Source organism: Polypterus senegalus, chromosome 2 (genome assembly GCF_016835505.1).
Source record: "Polypterus senegalus isolate Bchr_013 chromosome 2, ASM1683550v1, whole genome shotgun sequence".
Lineage (NCBI taxonomy): Eukaryota > Metazoa > Chordata > Cladistia > Polypteriformes > Polypteridae > Polypterus > Polypterus senegalus.
In genome coordinates, this window is record NC_053155.1 from 128,486,808 (window position 1) to 128,507,222 (window position 20,415).

At 36.8% G+C, this 20,415-nt stretch overlaps 1 protein-coding gene across 1 annotated transcript in view; it reads right to left on the minus strand.

The window, feature by feature from the left end:
• The window catches only part of LOC120523342 (C2 domain-containing protein 2), a 107,678-nt gene that overhangs the window by 45,200 nt on the left and 42,063 nt on the right, over positions 1-20,415 (minus strand). Inside the window, exons 6-9 of the mRNA XM_039744579.1 lie at positions 18,011-18,131; positions 10,907-11,015; positions 5,460-5,524; positions 2,404-2,519 (exon numbers count right to left, since the gene is read on the minus strand). Of these exons, the coding sequence (XP_039600513.1) occupies positions 2,404-2,519; positions 5,460-5,524; positions 10,907-11,015; positions 18,011-18,131 (411 nt within the window). The remainder of the gene's footprint in view (positions 1-2,403; positions 2,520-5,459; positions 5,525-10,906; positions 11,016-18,010; positions 18,132-20,415) is intronic.

Here is a 20,415-nt window from a genome sequence, read left to right on the forward strand (position 1 = left end):
AGATAGATAAGTGGATTGGAGTGGCAACAAAAGTTCTGTAGACACTGTACCAGTCCATGGCAGTGAAGCAGAAGTGGAGTCTAAAAGGCACAACGTTATAGTCAATCTACATATCTGTCCTTACCTACTGTCATGAGCTGTGGGTAATGACTGCGAAAATGAGATTGCAAGTACAAGCAACAAAAATGAGCTTTCTTATAATGGCCGCTGAGCTAACAGTCCTGATTATGTTGAGAAGGTTAGCAATTCGGTAGAGTCTGTGCTCCTCTGGATTGAGAGAAGCCAGCTGAGGTACTTTGGGCATGACTTAAGCATGCCAAACCCCTAACACGAACTCACCCAAAACCCCCAAAAGCTCCCTCAGACATACTCTAGGCACATCCAACTAGGCACATTCCCTGGGGCAGAACAAGGATACAGCAGAGAGATTATGTTTATCAGCTGTCTTGAGAAGCACCTGGGAATTATTCAAGAAGTGCTGGAATCTGTAACCGGGGATAGGGTCTGGGATGACCTGCTTGACCTAATGCCACTACAACACACAAAGTGAAAAGAGGTTTCAGATATTGAGATAAAATGAGACGAGATGTAAGAAACATAAATGTGGCTTCAGTTTTAAATATAAAGATTACATGTAACATTCTCAAATCTGACATAAACCCTATAAATCCTAAATGCTTCTTTGAAAACTTAATTTTCAAAGATCGGATAAACAGGCCATGTCCCAAGAGTCAGCTCTCTCTGGATCGGTTCACAGCTGAGTATGAAGCGGCTGGGATGGGAATTGGCATCTCCAAATCTGAGACCATGGTCCTCAGTCAAAAAAGGGTGGAGTGCCCTCTCGGGGTTGGTAGCAAGATCCTGCCCCAAGTGCTGGAGTTTAAGTATTTCGGGGTCTTGTTCATGAGTGGGGGAAGAATGGAGCGTGAGATTGACAGGCGGATCGGTGCGACGTCCACAGTGATGCGGGCTCTGCATCAGTCTGTCGTGGTGAAAAAGGAGCTGAGCCGTAAAGCAAAGCTCTCAATTTACCAGTCGATCTATGTCCCTACACTCACCTATGGTCATGAGCTATGGGTAGTGACCGAAAGAATGACATTGCAAATACAAGTGACTGAAATGAGTTTCATCCTCAGGGTTCTGGGCTTTCCCTTAAAGATAAGGTGAGATGCTCAGTCATCCAGGAGGGGCTCAGAGTAGAGCCGCTGCTCCTCCGCATCGAGAGGAGTTCGATGAGGTGGCTAGCGCATCTGATCAGGATGCCTCCTGGACGCCTCCCTGGTGAGGTGTTCCAGGCACATCCAACCAGGAGGAGGCCCCGGGGAAGACCCAGGACACGCTGGAGGGACGATGTCTCCCAGCTGGCCTGGGAACACCTTGGGATTCCCCCAGAAGAGCTAGAAGTGGCCGAGGAGAGGGAAGTCTGGGCATCTCTGCTCAAGCTGCTGCCCCCGTGACCCGATCTCGGATAAGCGGAAGAGGATGGATGGATGGAGATAAACAGGCCACTGAACACTGACACTGAAAGCATAAATGCAAATGATATAAAAAAAAAACATTAACAATATGATCTAAAAGCTACATATACTAGGTAACACATTTTTGATATTTTTACATTAACTAATTAAAAATAAATTTAAAAAAATATATAAAATTTAATTCATCCACTACCTTTACCTGTTTTGTCTAATTCACAGTCATGCAGCCTGAACCTACCCGGCAGCATTAGGGATACCACAGGAACCAGCCCTGGAAGGGACACTCAGTCCAACAAAGGGAAGACCCAAGCACATAGACAAACTCATTTGCTAACACAAGCTGAAATACCCAACATTATCTTGAAACAATTAAAAAAAAAAACTCAATATTTTGGCTTTTCTCCCAAATGTATATAATTTCAGATTTGCCTATTTGAACACATCTTATCCTCACAAATCAACTTAAGCAAAACAAATGACATATCTTATATTCCAATCAATTCACCTTTGTTAATGCTCTGGTGCCTGTGGCAATCAACAATTATATTTAAATATATCTATTTATAATGCTCTTAATCAGATGTATAAAAAGTACTACGTAATTAACGAAGTACTAAGGCTGTCAAATTAGCCAAAAATAAGGTTTGAAGATTCAAATTAAAAAGAAGTAAATATTCAAATATATCCAAACTTAGGTTAATGATTTTGGTTGCTATATGTACATAAGTAGATGCTTTTGTATACATTATTTATTTTATGTACTTTATTATTATAGAAATGGCCACACTGGTAGCTGATGGATGGATGGATGACATACATACCTACATACATACATACATACATACAAATTGAATCTTCAGTAGTGTCGAACTCTCTAGCACACACATACAAAATCACAGATTATTTATAAGCTGAAAATTCATACCTCAGCAGAGACCGATCCGGCCAGCTGGTCATTATTTTTAAGTGCAAAGGTCTGTTTCCCATTAGGATGTTTCTTGAATAAATCAAAAGGCACTGAAGCTTGACCAACTAAAGAGTCTAAAACAAACACAAACCTTTTTAATGTGAGGTTTCTTTTATAAAATCACCAAAAAATGAAGAGAGACAAAAACAAAAATTGTGTTAAAAAATATAAGTTGGCACAAAATAAATCACAGAGAGACACTGCAAATATCAGATATAGGCCCAGTTAGATCAGGTAGATCAGTGCCTCAAAAAAAGGTTCCCAAATTTATAAAAGACATCCTATTTTTTAAAGCAATAGGCATTTTTCAACTGAAGACAGGTCTCGGTCACAACACACAGTATTATTGGAATGCATCTTAACCTGTTTATGTTGTATGCTTTCTTTTCCAGGATATTATTAATAATACATTTTAGCAAAAATGCATGTGTTTTGCAAATTTTGAGAATACAACTGCTACAGTGGCTAAGGAATATGTGGATCGTGTGACATGAGTAATGTGAGAAGTTTTTCATGAATGTTTTACACATCATTTGCTGTTGTCCACAGCTGGTCACTATTGGTTTGAGTTCTATTAGACACTTTATGTGCTTTTTCCACAAAAACACAAACTACATAGGGTAAGTGACATATAAAAAAATATTTTTGGGTGGAAATTCCTTTAAATGTAATATAGTACTAATTTTTGCCATTTTCAAAGGATTGATAGCTTTTATGGTTTTCAGATTTCATAGCAAAAATATAAGATTAATTTAAACGTTAGTGTAACCAAGAACACAGCAACATTAGATATCCTAAAAATCTTCTTAATAAGAGGGTGATGAAAGACATAATTTAAATAATGCATATTATTAATTTTTGGTGTTTTTAATAGAAAGTTTAGCTCATAATGTTTTACCATCTTGAAAATAAATTAGGTGATTTATTTAAGTAATAGTAAAGCAAAGAGAGCAACAAACTTTATTACGCTCAAAAAAAAAAAAAATCTCTGGGAATTATGTCTGGTTTTATTTTTTTAGTGTTGTAACTAGATCTGATAAAATTCACTATCATATATGAATGCTAAGCTTCATCTTTAGCCTGGTATAGAGTAAGCTAACTGATGACTGTTAGTTGCCTCAGTTACCAAGCATGACAAGCATTAACCCTCTTTAGCTGACTTGTGGATTTAAGTTAGGTTTACTAACTAAGCTTGCATCATGAATACCCCGCCAGATCTAACCCCACCCTGTAAACACTGAACAACATCCATTTGACTTCTATCAGAATAGAAGTCAATCATAAAAGGGAACTTAACACAAACAAACAATAAGCTAAAATCTGATACATTTGTGTTAGTGTTTAACAAAATAATAAAGAGACGTGGCATGTTGAAACAAAATCAGTTCATTTAAAAAACTAGAACATATAACATTTGTGGCTCAGCTCAGACTTGTGGGTGCAGGAGCACTCTGCTGTATAACGATGCATCCCTTGGGTGTTCAGTGAGGAGGAGAGTGGATTGCTTCTAACATACAGGTGTGATTTGTTCTCCAATGACACTTGGAGGGTCATCAGGTGGAAGACCTGGTAGGTTAGATGAAAAAGTAAAAAGAAAGGAAAAGCAAAAACAAAATAAAAAAATCAGAAAAAACACTTTGTGGGCAGGACAGACAGCAAGCCAACATGATGGGCAGGAGGCTTGATGGCCAGCAGTTGGCTCCGCAGTGTGTGTGAGGAACAGTACTCATGGAGTAGGAAAACAGGAGGGACCAAAGGGTGATGAGTGATAGTGATGGGATGATGGAGAAGGGATTGGGAAGGCCTAACAGTGAACAGCTGAGGTGGCTGGGGTGCAAGCTAGTTTTAAATGTTTGACCACACTCGCCAGTGTCTGAGCTCTCGCTGAGTAGACCAGATGGGTAGGTTGGGGCTGAGAAGACTTGGAGGCACCAACGCTCAGAGGAGAGTGAGAAGCTACAATATGTATTTGTCCGAGTTTATTCCTGTTGTTATCTTCCCTTATTATAGGCTATTTATTTATTGCTGATGTTAACCCACAGAGAAGAGTGCTGGGTTTTATTCAAGGATAATTTATTAAGAATACACCGTTTTTTCATGATTCGGAAACTTCATTTGTTGAATAAAATGCACTGAGGTATTTGATTTTCACCACTCATATAGCATTAGTCCATCCTTGGTTCGTAACAATCAAAGCCCAAGGTTCAAGAGGAGATGATGCCAGCTGCGGGCAATCCAGACATTATATAGACAAGATCTTGCAATTTTTGGATACTTGACTGGGCAGTTTATTTTGCTGATTTTAAGAATGTTCAAAGAGGAAAATGATGCTTCAATCCTAAATCACTAATACATTTATTTCATGCTAAAGAATGCAGAAGCTTTTTTCTATCTTGGACTTCCACCATATCAGTAGTTTGGCTTCGCTCTTCTTCACTATGAGCAACTGTGCAATACTTTCAGTTTCCTAGTACTCAGTTACTTTTGCATCAGAAAGATGTTTCAGACTGCTTTATATTTTCATATAGTGTACGGTTAGTTTGCACAACACTCTGCACCTACCCTCTATATTATATTAAAACTGTAACAGAAAAAACATTTTAGGTGCACTACAGATTTTCAAATGGTTCAGCATATGCATGAAGCAACCTGTAACTGCATAAGTTGTTAATTAAAGGGTACTTTTAAAGAACAAAAATAAAACTATACATATTTTCTGATAGTGATTTAGCTTAATAAATCAGCACGTTAGCATTTGTAATGCATTGCAGGGGCAAAACAAAGATGAATTTGTAGTTCCCACTTAATAGCTTCAATTCCCAATATGAAATGTGATAATTTGACTTGTCATATGTCAAACAGTAATATGTTGAGAACCTAATTAACAGTTTGTCACATTTATTTTTGTACTAATGTACTAATATACAACATAGTTTCTTAAAAGTTTTACTAAGCATATAGTTAGTAACTCTTGATATCAGGCCATGTAGTTCCAGTTTAAGAAATAAACTTACTCTTGTTGGAAATATCATTGTCCAAAATCTGCAACGTCAGTTCCTTTGATTTAGCGCCAAGTTCACTGTTAAAACAAAGCAGCATTTCTATTAGTTACACATGCTATAAAGAAAATTACACTTTAAGGAACTTAGGCTTAAATGTCTCAAATACCGGATTTCTGAAAGCATGTGATTTAAGCACTATTTTTGGAAATGTTTATATACTATTGTATGACATCACAGTTTTTGCCCATCAAAAAGTTGCTCGTCAGTATGATTAAGGCATGATGGGAAAGATAATTTACATACCAAATTTCTGTGTACCACTTTGTAACCATTTATTCAAAACTGAAGACTGTGACAAGATTAAAAAAAACAAACAAACAAAAAAAAACAATGCAGCTTTGGAACAGTTAATTAAATTTTCTCTTTAATTGTCCTGCACAAACAATTTATGGGGGAAGAAGAAAATATAACATTCTCTTCTGTGGTATTTCTACTCTGGTTTTTGAAACTGTTTGAATTTTTTAGTTTTAACTGTGTTCTTTAATTAAAATTAACCTTTATATTTTATAAGTGTTAATATCCACAAGAACTATGCATTTTTGGAATAAGCAATATGTGCAAAAAGGAATGTAAAGAGTAAAGAAAGATTACATGTACATGTGACTGACACAGTAAATATGACTGATACTGAAATACAGTGCATCTGAAAAGTATTCACAGCGCATCACTTTTTCCACATTTTATTATGTTACAGTGTTATTCCAAAATGGATTAAATCATTTTTTTTCCTCAGAATTCTACACACAAACACTCCATAATGACAACATGAAAAAAGTTTACTTGAGGTTTTTGCAAATTTATTAAAAATAAAAAAACTGAGAAATCACATGTACAGAAGTATTCACAGCCTTTGCTCAATTCTTTGTTGATGCACATTTGGCAGCAATTACAGCCTCAAGTCTTTTTGAATATGATGCCACAAGCTTGGCACACCTATCCTTGGCTAGTTTCACCCATTCCTCTTCGCGGCACCTCTCAAGCTCCATCAGGTTGGGTGGGAAGCGTCGGTGCACAGCTATTTTAAGATCTGTCCAGAGATGATCAATCGGATTCAAGTCTGGGCTCTGGCTGGACCACTCAGGGACATTCAGAGGGTTGTCCTGAAGCCACTCCTTTGATATCTTGGCTGTGTGCTTAGGGTCGTTGTCCTGCTGAAAGATGAACCGTCGCCCCAGTCTGAGGTCAAGAGTGCTCTAGAGCAGGTTTTCATCCAGGATGTCTCTGTACATTACTGCAGTCATCTTTCCCTTTATCCCGACTGGCATTCACACCAAAGAATTCAATCTTTGTTTCATCAGACCAGAGAATTTTGTTTCTCATGGTCTGAGAGTCCTTCAGGTGCCTTTTGACAAACTCCAGGCGAGCTGCCATGTGCCTTTTACTAAGGAGTGGCTTCCGTCTGCCCACTCTACCATACAGGCCTGATTGGTGGATTGCTGCAGAAATGGTTGTCCTTCTGGAAGGTTCTCCTCCCTCCACAGAGGAAATCTGGAGCTCTGACAGAGTGATCTCTGGCCCTTCCCCCCCCGATCGCTCAGTTTAGATGGCCGGCCAGCTCTAGGAAGAGTCCTGGTGGTTTCGAACTTCTTCCACTTACAGATGATGGAGGCCACTGTGCTCATTGGGACCTTCAAAGCAGCAGAAATGTTTCTGTAACCTTCCCCAGATTTGTGCCTCAAGACAATCCTGTCTCTGAGGTCTACAGACAATTCCTTTGACTTCATGCTTGGTTTGTGCTCTAACATCAACTGACAACTGTGGGACCTTATATAGACAGGTGTGTGCCTTTCCAAATCATGTCCAATCAACTGAATTTACCACAGGTGGACTCCAATTAAGCTGTAGAAACATCTCAAGGATAATCAGGGGAAACAGGATGCACCTGAGCTCAATTTTGAATTTTTGGCTGTGAATACTTATGTACATGTGCTTTCCCAATTTTCTTATTTTTAATAAATTTGCAAAAACTTTAAGTAAACTTTTTTCACATTGTCATTATGGGGTGTTGTGTGTAGAATTCTGAGGAAAAAAATGAATTTAATCCATTTTGGAATAAGGCTGTAACATAACAAAATGTGGAAAAAGTGATGCACTGTGAATACTTTCCAAATGCACTGTAATTGTACCAAGCTTTATTAAAAAAAAAAAACAAAAAAAAAAAAACAACATCAAGGAGCAAATCAATACGAAGAAGTCAGAAAGGTGTTCTACTATATAAAGATAAGAAACCTGTAATTGGTAACACTAACAGTATGTATTAGGTTATTATACTTCACCTTGATGAAACAGCAACAAACAAATATGGGGGCATTTTCCTTTACACTGTCAGATGCGAGGCTAGCCCAAGGCAACAGATAAGATGCGATTCAAGAACTATACCTGCTTTTCTTTTCATATTATTTTCTAATTGTCTAAATAGTATGTTCATAACTTCATCCTCAGTAAAATACACTAGTTTTCATAAACAAGCAGGAAAATAACTATGCTCCCTCAAATAAGTTTCTTTTAGTTTTGTCAAATTTTGCCCAAGATTTTAGGTTTGAGGGTGGAAGTGCAAAGGGGTATAGAAATAATGTGTGGTGGTGTGATTCTAATTTTTCTTTCATAATTTATACCCCTGCCTTACTCAGGACAAAAGTTCTTCACAGGTGAGTTACCCAGGTATGGATATTGCTTTGGTTTATATTATGGCTATGGACAGGAGTGATTCCAAAATTCATAATGATGTGATATTCAAGCTCTAGTGGGTCACAAAGCTTTTTAAAGAGGATAATTCTGCTGTATTACGTTGTCATTATGTTCATTTGGCTAAGGCATGCAGATGCAGATAGATGCCTTAGAAGTAATTGTCTGTGACAGATAGTAGTAGGGTGTTATACTGTGTACATTATGGACGCAATGCAAAAATTATAATCTGCCTGAAGAAGGGGCCTCAGTTGCCTCAAATGCTTGCATTTTGTGATCGGTTCAGTTAGCCAATAAAAGGTGTAATTTTGCTTGACTTCTCTAGAACAGATAAAAATATGACTGCTGTGGAAAGAAATATTGGGTAAGTTCTTCAAACAGTCTTGTCCCTGAGGAATTGTATGTATGATGGATCTGCTAAAGACTTTAAAAAAATGTTAATAAATATGCAGCAGTGCCTCAAAAATATATTTGGCTCAAAATATTTGGAGTTCTTAAATAGATAATATAATAGATATTTTTGAGGCACTGCTGCATACTTATTACATTTTTTTTAAAGTCTTATAGTCTTTGTAGTAGCAGTTAATATTAGGGTATTCACTTTTTAATATGGGGACACAAGGTGTATTAGATTATTTACAAATTTTTGTCACTGGATTAAATTTTATGCTAAATTCAAAAAACTTTAGAAGTAAAGAGGTTACTGCAAAATCATTTGTTTATGCACAATACAATATTAGCAGCTGTAAATGATTGTGGTTGTTTCTATAAAGCACCACTACCCAATTTAATATTGTACCATTTTTTTGTAAATGATTTTCAAGAAGCTGCTAGACATCCACAAATGCACCTGCAAATCTTTATTTTTAATTGTTGCCGTTAAGTGGCCGTTCTGTTAGATCGACGCTACAACCTTTACCTTTTGTCAGAATACTTCCATAAGTGATAGCTGAAATCATTCATATTCTATGTGCATTTTTTATTATAGTGCCAAAAGACTTGGCTCTTCCTATCTGTAGTGTGGTATAGGTATAATTACAGCCATTGGAACAAAAATCTGTACAGCACACCAATATCATCTCATGGACAGATCAGTTGCTGTGTATGCTTGGGAGCCTTGTATCCTTGCAGAAGAGGGACATTTTTAAAGCTTACAAACAAGACCATCTGTGACACAACCCGCTGCTAAAATTGTATTCTATGTGTTTTTATTGAGCTTCCATTAGCAATCTTACAGAAGAAAACTGTCTCTCAGGCCAAGCACCCATCTGCTAGATGGCTGCTTTACCATATGAATCATGCCCATATGTATACTTACAAGTACACACAGATATCTGTATTGATGGCTTTCAGACATTAAACTAAATGCCTAAGTGGAACCATTCTGCAAGCACCAGATCACTATACAAAATAACGCATTCTTGATAATATTTGAAGCTCATGGCCTATTTGGCATAATAGTAATATGTTCATTTCTAATGCTTACAATATCAAGATTTGTAAAAAATTTTGACGAGTTAGCTGATTAAGGCCTAGGTACATATGTATGTGCCATGTTATTAATTAGCACAAAACATACATTAAATGAGAGCAGGGAAAAAGAAATAAAGCCATACAGAAAAACTACTTGGTTGACACAATAAATTTGAACTTTATTTATTCTTTTATATTGTGCACATAAATATTTTATATCTCTATTTATAAATGTAAACATTTGCAGCATTTATGGGGATTTCAGCTGTTTGTATCAAAGAATAGTATCAACAGAAGGGCATGAGATAAGGTCCGATTGATAGCAGTAGCAATTATCTATTTTGCAAGACTTACTCCTACATTAATTGTGTTGAATAGGTTTCCTGTTGTTCGTGGTGGTGAACTATTGCCTGTTAATACAGAAAGATTAATCTCTGTGATGATGGACACCGTCATGTCCAGAAAGAAAACAATGGTGTTGCACCATTCTAATAATGTCAATTATTAGAATACTCAGTAAGTAGACCAATGTAGCAGCAATTATATAAAGAGTTTGTATCACAGCTTGGTTTAGTTTTGCCGTATAATGTGCCAATAAATTATACACATCGAGTTTAACACTGATTAATTCAAATGAAAAAATGACAGAATGAATGAAAGAACAAAGCTCTACCAACTGATTAGCCAGTGACTGAAAACAGACACTTTTCCTCATGTACAATTCCAACAATCAGTTTCTAAATGGCTAGACTCATAAATAAAAAAAGTGCAAGTTTATGTACAGTATTGCAATGAAGTTGTTGCAGAAAGATAACTCACTGCACTTGGTTGCTCACTGACTCATGCAGACTCTCTTCGATTCTGCTAATTTGTATAAAATGTTATACTTCTTGAATATGAAAATAAGGTATGGTGAAGACATTGATACATGTAGCATTCCAAAAAAACAAAAAAGTATGACCATACTAGTAAAAAGACTTTATGAATTAGGTACAGTAGCGACCATTATCATGCAGGATTATGAAACACATATCCAACATTCTTTTACTAATATTAATAGACAACAAATGGTACAAGATAACTTGACATTTTCAACTCCATACCTCAGAAGGCATGGAAACATATCTTGTTTACTAGCAAAATAAAAGTAAATCAGGGTGTGAACAAAGAACAATTTCAAAGATGTTTCCTGCCCTACCCATCTCTTATTTGAATGAAATAGTTGCAATAAGCTTACTTACAAAATGAAAGGCTGTTCCCATGAAGGACTAGCAGAGTTTTTTAAGACTTGACTAGAAAGCTTTTGAGGAGGTTCATCCAACTCTATTAAACAATAAGGATTAATGCTGCCTAGAAAAAAAATAAGCAAAACAAACTTGTTAGTTTTATAGTGATTTGTAATTTTGTCAACATTCCTATTTCCATTCTCATAACATTAAAGTATTACAAAAGAAGCCTACATTTGTGAACAAATGGGTAGAATGGGTTAATATAATAATGCCAATAAAACTATGAGGTACTTCAGCAAAACAAACAAATATAATTTAGCAGTGATTGCATGCATGGGCTTCAATTTATGGTAAAGGTTTAAAATGCTCAAGGAATCAATAAATCTATCAATTTCAAATAAAGATATCATCAAAAAACATATAAAGAAATTAGGAAGTGGATTTAAAAAAGGTGAAGAACAAGTTTTTAAAACTGTAGGCAACTAAATTTCCTTGTTACAGTACAGCCCAATAACTTTAAATAAATAAATCAAAAATAAGTTTTCACACTGAAATTATCAATACATTGAGTTACATCTTGATAAATTTAGATTATTTTATTAGTATACATAATAAAGTGGCCACATATTGTATATTATACAGTCCCCTCCACAATTAATGGCACCCCTGGTAAAGAAGAGTAAAATGTTTTGTGTATAATAAAAAAAAAAAAAATGCATCTTTTGGTTATAGTCTGACACTGAAAAATCCAACCTTTAATTGAAGCATTATTATTCTGAGAATATATATATATATATATATATATATATATATATATATATATATATATATATATATATATATATATATATATATATATAAATAAATATATATACTGCTCAAAAGAATTAAAGGAACACTTTTAATCAGAGTATAGCATAAAGTCAATGAAACTTATGGGATATTAATCTGGTCAGTTAAGTAGCAGAGGGGTTGTTAATCAGTTTCAGCTGCTGTGGTGTTAATGAAATTAACAACAGATGCACTAGAGGGGCAACAATGAGATGACCCCCAAAACAGGAATGGTTTAACAGGTGGAGGCCACTGACATTTTTCCCTCCTCATCTTTTCTGACTGTTTCTTCACTAGTTTTGCATTTGGCTACAGTCAGTGTCACTACTGGTAGCATGAGGCGATACCTGGACCCTACAGAGGTTGCACAGGTAGTCCAACTTCTCCAGGATGGCACATCAATACGTGTCATTGCCAGAAGGTTTGCTGTGTCTCCCTGCACAGTCTCAAGGGCATGGAGGAGATTCTAGGAGACAAGCAGTTACTCTAGGAGAGCTGGAGAGGGCCATAGAAGGTCCATAACCCATCAGCAGGACCAGTATCTGCTCCTTTGGGCAAGGAGGAACAGGATGAGCACTGCCAGAGCCCTACAAAATGACCTCCAGCAGGCCACTGGTGTGAATGTCTCTGACCAAACAACCAGAAAGACTTCATGAGGGTGACCCAAGGGCCCCATGTCCTCTAATGGGCCCAGAGCTCACTGCCCAGCAGCATGCAGCTCGATTGGCATTCGCCATAGAATACCAGAATTGGCAGATGCACCACTGGTGCCCTGTGCTTTACAGATGAGAGCAGGTTCACCCTGAGCACGTGACAGAAGTGAAAGGGTCTGGAGAAGCCATGGAGAACATTATGCTGCCTGTAACATCATTCAGCATGAGCAGTTTGGTGGTGGGTTAATGATTGTCTGGGGAGGCATATCCATGGAGGGTCACACAGACCGCTACAGGCTTGACAAAGGCACCTTGGCTGCCATTAGGTATCAGGATGAAATCCTTGGACCCATTGTCAGACCCTATGCTGGTACAGTGGCTCCTGGTGCACGACAATTCCTGGCCTCATGTGGTGAGAGTATGCAGGCAGTTCCTGGAGGATGAAGGAATTGATACCATTGACTGGCCACCACACTTTCCTGACCTAAATCCAATAGAACACCTCTGGGACATTATGTTTTGGTCCATCCAATGCCACCAGGTTGCACCTCAGACTGTCCAGGAGCTCAGTGATGCCCTGGTCCAGATCTGGGAGGAGATCCCCCACAACACCATCTGTCATCTCATTAGAAGCATGCACCGATGTTGTCAGGCATGTATACAAGAACACAGGGGCCATACAAAGTGCTGCGTACAATTTTGAGTTGCTGCAATTAAATTTTGGCAAAATGGACTAGCCTGCCACATAATTTTTTCACTCTGATTTTTGGGGCGTCTTTGAATTCAGGGCTCTGTAGGTTGATCATTTTCATTTCCATCAAACGATGTGGCATCCTTTCGTTCCTAACACATTACCCAGTCTATATCAGTATAGATATCCAGGAGGATTTCTTTTTCCCATTGAGATCTGATGTGTTTTCAAAGTGTTCCTTTATTTTTTTGAGCAGTTTATATATATATATATATATAAGTCAGTGTGTGTGTGTGTGTGTGTGTGTACGTATGTATGTTACAGCATCACTTCCAAACGCTGGAGCGAGTTTCATGAAACTTGGTACACATGTTTCTCATTGTTCGACTAAAAATACTGTAGGGTGAAATCAACCCTAACCCATCCCCTTCTGGGTAGGGTGGGGGATGATCTTGCGATGTTGTATGCATGTTATCATCCAGCTGACACTTGGAACAACCACTAGAGGGTGAACTGGAGGTGACTGCCAGCATTCTTTATGTTTGAGCACCACCGCATCCCTGTTGCCTATGAAATTAAATAGAGTTGGCCAGTTCAGAGCATAAACTGGATGATGATATACATACAAGAATGCAAGACAGGCACAATAGTGAGTCTTTATTGATTGTTAATTTTTAAAGTTTTGTGGGTTTTTTTAGTTATATTTTTCTCAAACAAAACAAACAAACAAAAAAAAGCTTTATTTTCCTTCTGGGCAACGCTGGGAATTTCAGCTAGTTATAAATAATTATTTTTAACAAAACCACATCGGTTATGATTATCGGAACCCCCTAAGTATTCTTATGAACAAAGTGTAACTGAAGCATTTTTTCCCATTTACCCTACATACTCGCAGATAAGTTCTACCGTGGATAAGTCGGGACTTGATTTTACCGTATAATTTCTGGCATTTTATAATGTTGGGAAAACAAACGCTATTGGTCCAAGAGATTATGATATGCTAATGCCCACCTGAGTGAGTAACCACGGAGCACACTGCCTTTTTTCTCTATGTATTGTGCGTATGTGACCATACAGTAATTCCTGAACTATTCCGAAGCAACATTTGCGCTGATTTGTGTTTTTTTGTATCTCACACCCTCATACACCTTTATCGTAAGAGTACTCCTTATCTACAAGGGAGCGTTCGATCAGAAGAAAATATGAAGCTGGTTTTAAATTAAACGTCAGAAATTAGTAACTGCGCTGCTGCAACAAAATTCTATGCATTTGAGAAACTGAGGTGAGATTGGAGGAGGCAAAAAGATTTAAAAAAAAAAAAATTAAGTGTTGCATTTTTGAATGGGATTATAAGTTGTGGTCTGATTTTATGAGGTTTTTTGGGTTTCAAGACCCAACTTATGCCTGAGTAAATACAGTATACAGTATCTGACTTTTAAGTTTAGAGTCCATAGAAATTTTTATAATCCATGACTTTCTGTTTCACTGGAGTATAAATAGGAGTTGGCACAAAGGCCATATTCCCTTATTATTCCATCAAAAAGGGAATGAAAAGAGAACACACCATTCAAATGAGAGAAAAGTATGTTGGCCTACAATAGTCAGGGAATGGCTTTAAAATTATTATAAAAATCACTTGAAAATGCCCATATCTACAGTTAGGGCAATAAATAAAAAGTTTAAACCACCTGGAACTGTTACTAAATTGCCTTGAGGAAGGCACACATTTATTTTGGACTAACACACAGTAAAGGATTGTAAAAAAGGTTAAAAAAAACAAAAACTAAGTATCAATTTCAGAGAAACACAAAAAAAGCATCATCTTTGAGTCTGTGTCTCCAAAACTATCATCAGATGCCACGTCCATGCCAACACATTATTTGGAAGACATGTCAGAAAAAAGCATTTCCTGTCATTAAAGTACAAATGTAAGCACCTGAAGTTTGCTAAATGCTACTGAAACTTTGACTGGAGATGTCTTATGGTCAGACAAAGCGAAAATTGAGCTTTCTGGCAACAAACATTCAAGGCGGGTTTGGCATAAAAAGAAGGCTGGCTATAACGAAAAAACCTGATACCCACTGTCAAATATGGTTGACACTCTGTTATGTTGTGGGGCTATTGCTCATCCACAGGTCCTGGGAAACTTGTTAGGGTAAATGGTATATTGTGAGATATTAAATTTAAATATGGCTGTCTCTGCCAAGAAACAAACTGGTTTGTCACTGGATATTCCAGCAGGACAATGATCCAAAACAAATGTCCAAATCTACACAAAAATGGTCAGTTGAACACAAAAATCAACCTTTTGCAATGGCTGCCTCAGTCCTCAAACCTAAACCCAAGTGAAAATCTATGGGGTAAGCTGAAGAGGAGGGTACTCAAGACAGGATCTAGGATCATCTGGACATATTTTGTAATGAGGAATGGTGTCAGATTCCCTGCTCTATATTCTCCAATCTTATAAGATGGTACAGGAGAAGATTCAGTTCTGTTTTTTGGCAAAGTAAGGTTGTACAAAGTATTAAACTCAGGGGTGCCAATAATCATGACATGTGTGGTTTGGTAATAATTATTTCTTGATGAGGAATTAAATAAAAATATTTCAGTTAAAGGTTCAATTTCTTTCATTTTTTCAGTGTTTTTTAATAACCTTTTTTTTTTTTTACACATCTCTATCAAGGGTACCAATTATTGTGGAGGGAACTGGTATATGTATAGATTAACATAAGTGTTTTTTCCTGATAGAGCAGTATTCTTTCCTCTGTCCTATACTTTTTTGTGTAACTGGCTACCAAACCATATTTGTGAGAAACCACAAACAGTTGTATAATCTGATATGCCATGGCTGTTGTTCTCAGATGGCAGAATGTAGTCTGAATCATTAACTTAAGTTTAATGTTATTATTTATTTATTTATAAAGCACTTTAAAAACAACATCAGGGCTGACCAAAGTGCTATGCAATAAAACCCAACTTATAAAACACACAATAACTAAAAGGGTAAAAGAAACAAAAACACATAAGAGCTGAAGAAATTCATAATAATTAAAAAAAAAAACAAAAAAAAAACAAACTACACAGTCAAAATCTCACACCGGGTCAAAGGCCATGGAGTAAAAGTGTGTTTTTAAATTAAGATTTAAAGACAGCAAGTGAAGGAGCCTTCCTAACGTTCAATGGCAAATCGTTCCAGAGTTTGAGAAGCAACTGAAAAAGCCTTAACACCTCTAAGTTTGCATCGTGTCTTAGGAACAAGTAAAAGCACCGGGACTGCTGACCTAAGAGAGCAAGAAGGTACATATGGGTGAAGCAGTTCCAACAGATAAAATGGGACACAACCATTAAAGGATTTAAAAACAAAGAAGTGCACTGCAGTCATCTAGATGAGAGGTTATAAAAGCATGTATCACTGTTTCAAGGTTGTGTTTAGACAAAACAGGCTTGATTTTGGACAGCTCCCTCAACTGGAAAAAGCAAGATTTTACCACTGCATTCACATGGCTATCAAGTTTTAAAGTAGAATCCATTTTCACGCCTAAATTTGTGATTATGGATTTCTCATATGGAGCCACAGTGGAAAGGTTGATGCAGGGGGTGCCACTGGTGCCATTGGGTCTAAACAACATGACTTCTGTCTTGTTCTCATTAAAATTTAGAAATATTAATGCCATCCAACTTCTGATGTCAATATGGCAATCAAGGAGGGGATGAACAAAGCATAGACCAGGGCGCTCCAGAGGGAAATAAACCTGACAGTTGTCCACATAAAGATGAAAGGAAATAGCATGTTTCTGGAAAATAGAGCAGAGTGGCAGCAGGTACAAGGAGAACAGATGAGGTCCCAGGATGGAACCCTGTGGTACTCCCCTAGGGGAGTGAAACAGTGGTGGAGGTAAAATCATTGATGCTTACAAAAAAAAAATTCTATCTGAGAGATGGGACCTAAACCTGTGATTCCCACCCACTGCTCCAGCCTTGAGATGAGGATCTCATGGTCTATAGCATCAAAGGCAGCTGTTAAATCCATAAACATGAGTAGTAAAAAGTCACCAGAGTCCACTGTTAAAAGAAAATCATTAAGAACCATTAACAGAATGGACTTAGTGCTATGGTGAGTCTTAAACCCAGACTGGAACACTTCCAGAATTATAAATCACAGTAGAAACCCGAGAACAAGGGGATGGGAACTTGGTTCTACATCCTTCACCATTTGCCAGATGAAAGGAGCATTACTAATCAACAATCAAATAAGAAATGTTAACCAAGCTCTGGTTTCCCAAACATTTTGAAAACAAAGCTAGCTTGACAATAAAAACTCAACCTATATTGAAACATTTAGTTTTCACTTCCTGTCATATATTCAGAGAGTGCATGCCCAAGTGTAAAGGAAAAGTTAATAAAGAATACAGGTAATCAAGATTTTCAGCTGTTGAATATTTTTGTAGAGCTTGATAAAAATACAATATGCATAATGTGAAACTTACAAGGCAATAACTGTATATGCATAAAAACCCTCCCAAAGTTCATATAAAGAACTAGAAAGAGTAGCTACTGCAAGTAAGGCGATAAAAAATAATTTCATTAAAGAAAAACGTCACTTAATAAAATAGATTTTTGAAAATACTGTTGGTATAACCTCACTAGAAAATTGTTTGTTTGGTAATTTTACTCAGTTTGGTAATGTCATGGTTAAGTGTGCTAGCAAGCAACAATTTTATTTTAGATAACAGTTAAACAGAAGGTCAAAACATTCTTTGTATTATCTGTCATACCAGAAAGTGCCAAGTAATGCTAATCCACAGCTATTCATTTTGATCAGTAGTGTAAATAATAAGTTGAAAGTGACCAAAAGGGTTCAAAGGAAATTATCAGAAAAAAAGAAAAACACATTACAATTTCAAACAGGACCATTAAAAGAAAAAAACATAGTGATTATACCTGCAGCACTGGTTTCAGGGATAAATGTAACTCTAATATTCTTCACCAACAATTTCCATTCATGTGCTCTTGGAGGTTTAGGAGGGGAGGTCTCTTTCGCTATAGATCCCAAATGAATATTCTATAGAAGAAAAAGTGCTAAAAAAAGTCAAAAATCTGCTGCTGAATCATTATACCAGCAAACAATGTTAGCTTTTGAAGTTTCATTCATTTGGTTTAAACCAATGTCACTTTTTTCAGTGATACCTATATTATACAATCAATGTATCGGTAATTATAAAATCTACCCTTTTTTTTTCTCTAATTAAGAGGTATCCCTTGTTAAAAATGTAATTTTGAATACAAACTATTCCTTATGATTTGAAAGCTACAACTTCAGCTAATAATAAAAACAATATATATATATATATCAATAAATATATAAATAAATACAAACCGGATTCCAAAAAAGTTGGGACACTAAACAAATTGTGAATAAAAACTGAATGCAATGATGTGGAGATGGCAAATGTTAATATTTTATTTGTAATACAACGTAGATGACAGATCAAACATTTAATCCGAGTAAATGTATCATTTTAAAGGAAAAATATGTTGATTCAAAATTTCACGGTGTCAACAAATCCCAAAAAAGTTGGGACAAGTAGCAATAAGAGGCTGGAAAAAGTAAATTTGAGCATAACGAAGAGCTGGAAGACCAATAAACACTAATTAGGTCAATTGGCAACATGATTGGGTATAAAAAGAGCTTCTCAGAGTGGCAGTGTCTCTCAGAAGCCAAGATGGGTAGAGGATCACCAATTCCCACAATGTTGCGCAGAAAGATAGTGGAGCAATATCAGAAAGGTGTTACCCAGCGAAAAATTGCAAAGACTTTGCATCTATCATCATCAACTGTGCATGGGCAGCTTGCATGTCTGGAAAGGCACCATCAATGCAGAAAAATATATTCAGGTTCTAGAACAACATATGCTCCCATCCAGACGTCATCTCTTTCAGGGTAGACCCTGCATTTTTCAACAAGATAATGTCAGACCACATTCTGCATCAATCACAACACCATGGCTGCGTAGGAGAAGGATCTGGGTACTGAAATGGCCAGTCTGCAGTCCAGATCTTTCACCTATAGAGAACATTTGGCGCATCATAAAGAGGAAGGTGCGACAAAGAAGGCCCAAGACGATTGAACAGTTAGAGGCCTGTATTAGACAAGAATGGGAGAGCATTCCTATTTCTAAACTTGAGAAACTGGTCTCCTCAGTCCCCAGACGTCTGTTGAGTGTTGTAAGAAGAAGGGGAGATGCCACACAGTGGTGAAAATGGCCTTGTCCCAACTTTTTTGGGATTTGTTGACACCATGAAATTCTGAATCAACATATTTTTCATTTAAAATGATACATTTTCTCAGTTTAAACTTTTGTTCCGTCATTTATGTTCTATTCTGAATAAAATATTAGAAGTTGGCACCTCCACATCATTGCATTCAGTTTTTATTCACGATTTGTATAGTGTCCCAGCTTTTTTGGAATCCGGTTTGTAACTATATACATATATATACATATACATATACACATATATATATAAATAAACACACATACATACATGCATATACACACACATATATTATTATATTATTTATTTAAAGAAGACTTTTCATACACTGCACTTTATTTAATCTGAACACTGTTTTGTTGTTTGCTGGTTTTAAAATACCTCTCACCTTCCAGGAAAGAAGGAAGTGCATACATATAAAAAAAAAAGGATTTTATTTTAACAGGCTGGATAGTCCGTTGGCCAGTTAATGCGAGGCCAGTTAAGAGAAATAGATATATATATATATATATATATATATATATAGATATATATAGATATATATATACACACACACACATACAGTATATATATTGTCACACACGTGCGAGTAGGAGGCACTTAAAGGGCTCGAGTAATTGTAATAAAACATCCGACTAGGGGGCAGCAGAGTGCGCTGACTGTCTTTCTCAGTTCCCTACAGATCTTTCCCGGGAAACCCCTTTGAGGACGTCACTTCCGATGCCGGCCCCATTGAGGACGTCAGTTCCGAAGCCAGCCCCTTTGAGGACGTCATGTCTGGTTCCAGCCCCTTTGATGACATCAGTTCCTCTCAAGACCTTTAAAGTCTCCATATTAGGCTACTATAGCCAGTTCTGTTTTGGACTCTGTGATATGAACATCATGTATTTGATTCAAGTAAACCCTTTTGTAGCTGGGAAAAAACAATATACGGGTGGCTGCTCCAAACCTTTATAATGTCTTGGACTCATTTTTATGACAATATATATAAAAAAAATCCTGGAATGTAAAAGCCAGGCGACAAGAAGTGATCTTCTCAGAAGTTCTCGAAATGCATTTTAAAGACCCGTGAG